This window comes from Lutjanus erythropterus, chromosome 13 (genome assembly GCF_056507025.1).
Source record: "Lutjanus erythropterus isolate fLutEry1 chromosome 13, fLutEry1.hap2, whole genome shotgun sequence".
Taxonomy (NCBI): domain Eukaryota; kingdom Metazoa; phylum Chordata; class Actinopteri; order Lutjaniformes; family Lutjanidae; genus Lutjanus; species Lutjanus erythropterus.
The window spans coordinates 13,559,526-13,570,327 of record NC_139329.1 but is presented as its reverse complement, the minus strand read 5'-3'; the positions used below and the strand labels follow the sequence as shown (position 1 = coordinate 13,570,327).

Below are 10,802 nucleotides of genomic sequence, written 5' to 3'. Positions count from 1 at the left end.
CAAATCAAGACCAAGACTGGAGTGTTTTGAGACTGAAACAAGACTTTGAGGGGTTGAGGTTGATCTTGAGTACTACAAAAATACATGAAGATTAATCCATATATTTAAATAATTATCCTGACTTTGATCATTTTAAGCCTTTTAACTTTTGAGGACCTGTACATACAAAACAAACATTATGTTGTTAATTATTTGAATGAAACTAATATAATTTACATAAACCAAAAAAGGCAGGCGGCACAGTGGTGCAGTGGTTAGCACTGCTGCCTCACAGCAAGAAGGTCCTGAGTCTGGTCCCCGGCTTGCTCGGGCAGGGCCTTTCTGTGCGGAGTTTGCATGTTCTCCCCGTGTCTGCGTGGGTTCTCTCTGGGTTCTCCAGCTTCCTCCCACAGTCCAAAGACATGCATGCTAGGTTAATTGGTGACTCTAAATTGCCCGTAGGTGTGAATGTGAGTGTGAGTGGTTGTCTGTCTGTGTGTCAGCCTTGTGATGAACTGGCGACTTTCTCCAGGGTAAACCCCGCCTCTCGCCCAATGTCAGCTGGGATAGGCTCCAGCAGCCCGTGACCCTTACGGAATAAGCGGTTACAGAAAATGAATGAAATGAATGATAAACCAAAAAAGAAAATTGATGTAGCCGATGAAACTGATTTTGGGGTGAACTGTCCCTTTAGGTACTGGACCAGTACTGGGAAAGAAAAGGTGTGATTGGTACATCTCTAACATAGGCTCTGTCCATTTTGTCCCTGAGCAGAAGACAACGGCTGCCACAAATCCTGGTCCTGCTGATTCCTCCAGTATTTACAACATAACTGTGTTTAGGACTTAAAAACTGCAGTGTGATGTCTGTACAGGCCTGTCAACAAATATCCCACACCGCCCCCATGTGGCTCTTAAGAGCATTACATGAGGTCTGAACTCTCCACCAGCCTCCTGTCAATCATCACTGTAACTCCGCCTCTCAGTGAAACAATTGGACGCCAGTGGGGCGCTGGAGTGACAACAAGCCAATCATGTGGCTCTGCCTCCTGTTAACAGGGCTCCTCTTCTGAATGCCCTCTCTGTCACCTGTGTGCTCCTGTTATTTATAGAAGCCTGAGGATGCAGAGAGGAGAGGGGAAGGGGAAGGGAAGGAGGAGGAACCAGAGAGGAGAGGGTGAGACAGAAAAAGACGGAGGAAGAGAGGAGTAATGAGACTTGATGACGACCATACATCTTGCTCTAATGGTCTCCCAGAGAGAGAGGCAGACAGGAAAAGGGGAGGCCCGTCAGTTTTGTAAAGCAGAGTACACATTGATGCCATCTTTGCAGACTGCATCTGTCTGATTGATGGTTTTCTTAAAGAGAAAAATTGGTGAAAAGTGAAGAGAGAATGGAAAAATGGAAAGAGCTATTTAAAGATACATAGAGTGAATGGTCAAGGGTTGAGGTTAAAGCAGGGGCACATGATGAATTATGGAATTAAATATGTTCCTGTATCAGAATAGAACCCCCAAATGGAGAAAAAAAAGGCAAACCAGAAAGGCCAGTGTGTGGCCAGTGACTCAGATTTTGTATTTTCTAATTTGCAAATAACTTATAAAAAGAAAAACATGTTTTTCTGTAGGGCTGCAACTAATATCCAGTATTTATTTTGACCCATCGCTTAGTCAATGAAATTTCAGCACTTTTTCTCTGTATCCAGAGTGGCTGATATGAAGTGGCATAATAACAGCAGGACCAGACAGCCAACCAACTGATCAAATGTCATCTTGCCTCACTTAACTTAAATTTATGTAGGCTAAACAGCAACATTACCAACAGTGACTAAACAAACGGCGAAATAGCTAACTATCAGTGAACATCTTAATATCACAACAGAGTTGCAGAAGGATTCCCGCTAGACCTTCTAGACCTACATCAGGCAAACATTTGCCCCCTTTTTGCAACTCTTTGGTTTACTTATTCCTCTGTTACACATCTGTCTCTTCTAACAGATGTGCAAAGTGTTCCTTTGTCCTGACATCACAACAGAGACCATAAACAAGGTTCTGATCTGAGCTGTCAGTGTCATGTAGGCTGAACAGAAACACTATTAACAGTAGCTAAACATGTTAAATGTTAAAACGTGTTAGCTAATGTGTTAGCTAACATTAAGGTTAGCATTAGACATTTGACATTAGGGAATATAACTTATGTTACTGTGCACAGTATGAATGCACGTAATTAACTTTAGCTGATATTTAATATTAATTAATTTATGTAGGCTGGTTAGCAAACCATAGCTTTATCCTACTGGTCAAGGGGAAAAGTAGTCATTTGACATGGCATTTCAGCGCTTTAAACTCCCTCATCTGACTCAAATGAGCAAATACTGAACTGATGTTCACCCTGGTCCTGCTCTTCCTTTTGTCGCTGAGCACTTAGGATCGGTACCTGAATGAAGATGGGTGCTTAATGTTGAACTCAGCCATGGTTTACTGATCTTCCACTAATTGGTAACTTCTATGTGCTGTTGCTGATGACACCACAAGATGTCACGTGACACCAACATCGTCATACAATTGGCTCACGAGCCTTGTGAGAAGCACGAACCAAACATCACAGATAAACAAAACATTTTTTTTTCTAAATTAGGAAAAGTAATACTTTTATTCTGTACCTTTCTAAAAGCTCTGTGAATATATTGTTTTGTGTTTGTTTGTTTTATTTTTGTAAAACATTAGCTTATAGAAACATTTTCTAAAAAATAAATCATCTCAAAATAAAACCTTTAAGTGGGTGAGGACATAAAAAACAGTTTCTTTAGCCTCCGCCCAGTAGGTGTCTAAGAGCAAGCAGAGCGTTGTAGCTGATAGTATATAAGTTAGCAGTGATACATTGCTCATTACTGTGACTGCCCTGCCTGCACAGGTTCACAGCGAGGGGTCAGTGCACATGAATGCCTCCCTGTTGAGAATTATAGCCTCAGATGACATTTGTCAGGGTTTTGTTTGAAGGGTTCTTTCTATTCTATATGTTATAATGATGAAAACTGCAGGAGGCTCACTAAAGGCAAAGACATGGACAGATTAACTGGTGGGTCCTGGTTCCCCTGTTGACCCCTGACCTACAGTATCACCCGCTGTGCATTATGTATGTACACTGTGTCGCTTCTGATTCCCATCAAGTACCGTGGCACACAACAGACTGGACATGGCAGCTTCACTACAAGCCCACAGACCCTGAGACCTTACACTGCTTTAATGCTGGAGTTAGACTTGCTGGCCCCAAGCTTTCAGTGTGTCAGTTCAACTTTATTCAGCAAACAAACTAAATAATCAGTCTATAAAAATAGATTTTGACAAAGGGTTCCTGTACAAGCCAGAGACAGAAAATTATTGCAGCTGATTATGCAGGACCTACTTTTGTGGATATTGTACTTTTTGATGCAAATTCCCTAACAAAGATGCCGTTAATCAGATGTCCAAAACCACTGACATGAGGGCTCTGGGGTTCTGTGCAGCCCTGGGGCAGTTGCCTGCATTGCATGTGTCTACAGCACTAAAATCTCAAAGGTGCATTAAGCAATTCTAGACAAAGACAGCTGACTGTTGAGTCTCATTACCAGGTTGTCAAATATAGATGCTTTGGGTTGGGAGCCACCAATAAGCCTGCATTCATGTGATGCTTGAATAATTTGAAAAAATAGTTCCCAACTGGTAAAATTCACATGTTGAAACTACAATTTGAAAGGTCTATGAAAGTTTTGTTACACAAGTTGCAAGTTGTTGTCTATTGGCATCATATACATAGACACATGGGGGGTGAAAGTAAATGTATTGCATATCAGTTTTTAGTTTGCATGTAATTTGTAGCTAGTTAGAAAAGTTATTTATTAGCATTAACCTTGATAACAGGTAGGCTACAGATTCAGCATGAAACATACTCTACCTTACATTATCCTTAGTGGCATCCTTGTTTTTGTTTTTTTTTGCATGACTTAAAAGCTCATGAACACACTGAAGTTGAAATAATGACTTCCCAGCTCGTGAATTGGGACCATCCGAGCAGCACGTGAACGCACCATCACCTGTCTTACCGTGCTGTCTAACTCTGACTGGCCACAGTTTTCCATCACAAGAGAGATTTCCTAAAGCCTGAAAACAGAGCCAAGAGAAGGCAGAAATCTTTTATGCTTAAAGTCAGTGTGGAAAATATCCAGTGACGATCAGGGATCTCCCCTACCTAGTGCTCCAGTGTTATTGTTAGAGACGTAATGAGGAAAGACAACTTTTTATAACTTTAATAAGTGCCTGATATATAATTAGTCCTGACATGTGGCTGACGTGGGAGACCTCAGTGCCCTTCAGATTAAAATGTTTCATGTTTTGTTTTAAGAATATCAGCCTGTGTTGTACACAAATATCTTGAGCCCTGAATAAAGTCCTAATAGCTTTTGAGACATAAATCACACACTGCAGTCCTGCCTCTTCCCACTTACTCACAAAGATGTCTTCATCACTCATCTCCTTGTTATATTTATCTTGTAATAAATATCTAAAGTTTTATGGCCTAAATGTTGAGTATTTTTTTTCCCCTGCAATAACAAAAATTCTATCAAATATCAATATTTTTCAAGGTAAGGTAACAAAATTAGAAATTCCAATATGGTGACAACACTAATTTGTAGACACTACAGTGTGTACAAAGACCTGTTCTGTCAACAGATAAGTGTTAAACTCATATATTCAAGTAAAATCAACTGAGGCTCCTCAAGTTTATTCATTATTTCATCAAAATGAATTTTGACCAAAACTACTCATTTTTCCTTATCAGGTGTACTTAAGTATTACAGATTTAATGTGCAATATACACAATTTGAGATTATATTTTTAACTGTTTGTGACCATGATATTGAAGCAGAAAAGAAATCCACTTCTTTTCAGGTTGTAAGGTAAATTTAGCTTCTCTAAACTACACAAAATTTGGATTACAGACCATTTGCAGCAGTGTCACCCATAGAAGAAGAAAGCCTTACCAGAGACAACCAATGGAATAGAAAGCTTTTAAGATGCACTTTGCAAGTGATAAATCATTTTTAAAGATTTTTTTTTTCCAGAGATCCCCCAACATTTTGCTGTTGAGGCTTTTAAAGGGTCTAAATCAAGAGGGTCTAACACCCCTGAGACCCCCCGTATTTTGCACCATTCTGAAAGGTTATTATGTTTTTTTTGCCCAGTGACGCCAAAAATAAACTGTCAACCCCAGCTGTAATTTGGAAAACCCACTGCCCTGCACTAAGATCACAAGTGCTACAGCTAATGTGCTTTAACGCTTGCACTCACAGCATGTGAAATCATATCAGCGTTAAAGTGTTTTAGTGTACAAAAGCGTGAACAGCCAAACTCACTACATATCCCATTGCATCCATGTTCATACAGCCCTGCGTGACACGCATTTTACGCACAGCAGAGACAGAGTGGGTCGGGTCTGTGTTTACTTCCGGACTCAGATTTAGACTTCGCTCAGACAGCAGCAGCTCCAGTGGAGGTTCAGCCTGTCAGCTAGCACAGCAGCCATACAAGGCTTCATGACAGAGGTTACCGGGTTGTCCAGCGGCGTCCACACAGACAGACAGACTGCACAGCGCGGCTCCAGCAGGCAGAGCCTCACTGCTGCTCCGCTCCTCTTCGTGCTCAAAGTCACTCAATGCTGCACTCCCATCTGCTACCAGCTAACACACTGATCTGACTGTGTTACTGCCACTTCATGATCCGAGCTAGCTGAGGATCAAAACAAGGACAATCGTTCCAAGTTGAAGCGGCGTTTGTGTTTGACCGGCCGGGATCCAGCAGCTGGAAGAGACACGGGCCCCGGGGACAGCGACGGGACTCGGGGGCCAGGCAGCTAGGCAGCGAGGGTGGTGGCTGGATAAACTAGGGGGTCGCCTCCAGCTCCTGGTGGATTTATCCCCTGCCAGCTAACGTTAGCTAAGCTAGCTCCAAACAGCGCCATGGACTGGTTAATGGGGTGAGTACAGGCAGACAGCTAACTTAGCTTACTCTCTCTCATGGCAGGTTTACTGCGCAGTGTTTCTGCTGCTGGCAGAGTCACTGACACCATTACACAGGTGCACTGTCCTCTTCACAGTTACACTTAAACACATTAGTGCAGCTACAGGCGGGTAGCATGTTGCCTAGCTTAGCTTAGCTTAGCCCTGCGCTACTAGCTTGGTAGCAGAGCTGGCAGCGGTCTCCTCCTGCAGCGGTGAACCAGCCTAGTGTTACCCAGGGCCAGGCGGTATTTTTGGGCATCTCTGTGGCCTGCAGATATGTAGCCAACCATGGCAGCGCCCAGATTAGGTCGTGAGAATATCTCTGTAACTTAGAGACCAGTTTGCTGTACAGGGAGCTTATTTATAGGAATGATTAACACAGCGTATGGGCTAACGCTAGCAGCCTGTCAGTGTTGCTAACACGGCTGTGCCCGGGTCCACTTTATTTCCTCTGCAAGGTGCGCTGCTGGCCGCCTTTGCAGGAACGATCGTTAATAGACATGCTAACTTAAGTAAGGTTTAAAGATTTTTTAAAGAGTATTTCTCAATAATGACCTGCTTACTGGACATTATCCCGCCTATTACATGATTCCTCACACAAAATATTTAGCACACAGTTATGTGACACAAAATATTAACAAAATATTAAGTTTATAATTATTTTATGCCTTTATTTCGCAGTTGTGAAATGCTCACTGTGCATTATCCTGCTTGATACATGATTGTGTACAAAACTATTTATTTTAATATGATTTTAATCATTTAACAATGTATTCGCTGTTGCTCCAAAGTCTGTGATCAGAACTGTACTGTGAATGCTGTAACTGACCAACCACAATCAAATATTTAACAAAGCCATGCAATGATGATATCTAATGTGATGCCTATGGGTCCTGGTGTCAGGGAGTTCACTGAATGAGAATATAGTTCTGTGAGATGTGTACCGTGGAGGATGGATGCATAAACATCACACAGTTGTTGGGTGATCGCAGTGAGGAGTGAAACACAAAATATTTGTCATGAAAGTCAGATGGGGACAAATACACCATGCATTGTGAATACACTGCTATACAGTTGTTAATGGTGTTATACATTTTGTGTAATTTTTGCCTTGATATAGCAACTGAGACCTGACAGGTTTTGATGATGCTCATTAGACACTTTATTTTTGGTTTAGTCATGAGTTTGAGTGAGAGCTGCTGGTTAGTACTACTGAATGAGATACGTCTGTCGAAGACTTATTGTTACACATATCTGTTCTCAAAATTGTTCCTCCTGGCAGTAACTTTATACTCAGGTCACTCTATATGTAGACTGACCCCCCTTGTTTATGTACTGGGTAAGAGTGGAAAGGGGAGTTTCAGTTCAGTTCAGTTCAGTGACTCGTGTTCATCCTTTGTATGACAGGTGTGTATATTGGAAATTAAAAATGGCAAGTCACAGAAAAAAAAATACACATTTGTGTACAGATTTGTCATGAAACAAGTTGTGAGAAACAGAATACATAGATGCTTGTATTTCTAATCTTTGGCCCCATGAGCCACGAGACCCTGACTTTGGTGGCCAAAACAAAGATGGCCCAAATATAAACTTACATGAAAACAGTGCAGAAAAGGCAACTTCAAGGCTACTGTCCATAACTGTGACACTTAAATCATCCAGTTTTCCCATAAATTGTGATGTGGTGTTTTCTGAAGGTATTGTTTCTAGTGAGAAACAAGCCAGATCTCTCTGCTAGCTGGGGAGACTGGCAGTACATGCTGCAGTACATTTTGCCTTAGATGTGTTATATTATAGCCACATAAACTCCCGAGTCCATTCATTCCTAAATGTTTGTTGACGCTGCATTTTTCATAGTCCACCTTCTGTATTTCTGGTTCTTCTGTAAGGATCACATTTTCAGTTTGAGTAGGCTTACTATACCTATACCTAAGTATCTGTGACTTATTGTTAGCGTTCCCTGTTTTTGTGGAATGTTGAACTAAAAGGTGCAAGAGGAATTAAGATGTTTGTTGAAATGTAACGTGTTGGCAAAGGCTCACAATATGGAGATAAAACTTTGTGGCCACAAGAGGCCACCTACATGCAATATTTGGTGGCCACAGAGTAACTGTTTGTGACCACAAGCTGTAGTTAATGTCGAACTGTTATATATTGTGAATATTTTAGAGATGGATATTGAGAACCAGTGCTGAACTGCTACCAGTTCCAGACAGGTCAGTCCCAAACTATCAATAAGTTCCTGGACAAATGATACTGCTATTAGTATATATGTAACTTTACATGAACAGCAAACATGGCAAAAAAAACAAAAGTGTTAGTTTCCTTTATTAAATTTGCTGAAAATGCAGCTAATACAATAACAAGTTAAACAGTATAACTTGTTACATATGCAGAAAAGTAATATTAAAATAACTGTGTCTTTTCTAATATTTTTTTTATGCCATGTTATTTTCTTCACCAAATTATTGCAAGTAATATTACAAGAGTATCAATAACAATCGGTATTGATAAGCAGTATCTATCAGTGTCAATAAAATCCTAATGATAGCCATCTCTAGAATATACGGCTCATTACATAAGTTAATGGTTTTACAAGTTTTGTGTAATTTATGTCTTCATGTAGCAGGTGACACCTGACAGGCACTGGTGATGCTGATTTTTCTTTTTCCTCTGGTTCAATTCATGAGTTTGAGCGAGAGCTGCTGCTTGTTACTGTTGAATGAGATACATCTGTGCCAGACACCTGCCATACAGCCACAGTTTAAGGCCATGATCAGGATTAACTTCTGACATCAGTGTAAGTGAGCAGCCCAGTCTGCTGTCGTAGAACTCAGATGTGTTATCATTTATTCACGTATGTATTTGCTATGCAAACTTAAAGGCACTAGATTGTCTGGTCAGAACACACATCGTATTTGCCTGTAGGTAAAGGAGAAACACAGTGAAGTTGCAGTCCAAAGTGTGATTGAAATTTCTTTTCTATATTTTAACACATTTTTCTGCACCTGGATAATTTGACCCCTGTCATGCTTAATTCTGAAACAACAGAAGAGCATGAGGTCTTTGACATATCACATAAGGTTTGGACTTGCACAGTAAGGTGTGTCGCAGTGAGATTATTTTTTTTTTGCTGACTGGTTATCAGGTTGGCTGGCTATAAGGCTGCAGCACTTTGTGAGCAGATCAGGGCTAAGGAAGGGTGGAGGCATGTTGTCAGGGGTGTTTCTTCACATTGTGACATTTTGGCTGAGAGATAAGGATGCAGAACCCCTAGACCCCCAACCGGAATACCATCGTTTACTAACTATTGCCTCTGAGAAGGAGGTTTTAATTTTTGTCCAACTCGTCTGTCAGTTAGTCAGCTGCATATCTTAGAAAATACTTGACAGACCTCAATGAATTTTGACAGATAATTAGGTCATGAGGACATGATCTGACAAGTTTTGGGTGCAGAAGGCACCACCTCATTGTCACCTGTAAAATTGCTAATATTCTCAGTCATAAGTACCAAACTGTGAGGTGTATGAGCAAAAATACTCCAGCTTGGTTCAACATGCATCTAAATTACCCTGAGAAAAGTTTTCATGTGATTTTGGTATTTCATGTAATTTTTGCATACATGGCCTATTTTGCAGATTTGGAGTATATGTCCACGGACAGTGTTCTTGTAGCTTTTATTTTTCTCAAGTTGTTTTCGTCCTCTTGACACTTGTTTTCCTGGTTTTGGTAACTGGTTCTTGCATTGACTTGTCTCAAGTTGCATCAGTTCTCGGAGTTGTTAATATGATTTATAGGTGTTAACCTCCTCTTCATTTTTCCCTTCAGTCACTCACATGAAATAATAAGTTTTTTGCCCCAGCAGTTGGTGCTGTCAGATGTAAACTGGTTTGCTTAGTGATCTGTCAGGAATTCAAAAGCAACACCCAGTTATGTCTTTGGTTGGTTGGTGTTAGAGGAGGTGAGGACAGCGAAGAAGAACCACATATTGGTAAAAGAGAAGGCCACTGCCTGCAGTCAGGATTATCATGTATGTTACTAAATGTAGTTGGTATTAATTCATGTGTTTTCAATCGTAGGAAAGTCGTTGAATCTTCTTATAGAAATTTATAAATAGTCCAAGTCATGTGCCATGCAATAAATACTGTCAAAGGATAAATGAGTCATGCTTATATAAACTAAAATAGTTTATTCATGACAACTGATAACTGATGGCATTCCTGTATGTTTACTTGCATGTTAAAGCTGCACGTTGTCTGTTGTTTATATATGCAGGCAAGGTGTGTGTATGTGAGCCGATTGCATTGGAAGCGGGCAGGCATTCGTCCAGCATGCGTCACTGACAGAGTGGAGTCCATGAATGAGTTAACCAAGCGTGTAATCACTCTGAATACAGACCCAGGGTGAAGGACGCTGCAGCCTGGACCAATGGAGGAGGGAGGAAGTAGTGAGGGGAGAAGATGGAGAGAGTGAGAGAGATGGTGGAAGGAAAGAGGGATGGATGGAGCGGTGCAAGCAGCTGATTTGGGGTGAAATGTGCCAACGAAGAGGGGGTAAAGGATCCTTCCATCCAAGCGTGATGAATGAAGGAGGCAAGACTGATGAGGCAAAGGCAGGGTGATCTAAAGGGATGGAGGAATTTCACACGGCATGTTTTTGACCGATGGAGGAAGGGGATATGAATGCTTGTGATGGAATGGTTGATTAGGGAGAAAAATAGAAGAAATTAGCAGGTGGAGGGGAAGGGGTTGAGCAGTTGATGGGAAATATGAAGCTCCACAGGGAAT

At 41.1% G+C, this 10,802-nt stretch overlaps 1 protein-coding gene across 1 annotated transcript in view; it reads left to right on the top strand.

Moving 5' to 3' along the window:
* The first annotated feature begins 5,472 nt into the window (after positions 1-5,472).
* mob2a (MOB kinase activator 2a) overlaps positions 5,473-10,802 on the top strand; it is a 77,480-nt gene continuing 72,150 nt past the window's right edge. The window contains exon 1 of the mRNA XM_084733576.1: positions 5,473-5,990. Within this exon, the coding sequence (XP_084589702.1) occupies positions 5,974-5,990 (17 nt within the window). The 5' untranslated portion in view covers positions 5,473-5,973. The remainder of the gene's footprint in view (positions 5,991-10,802) is intronic.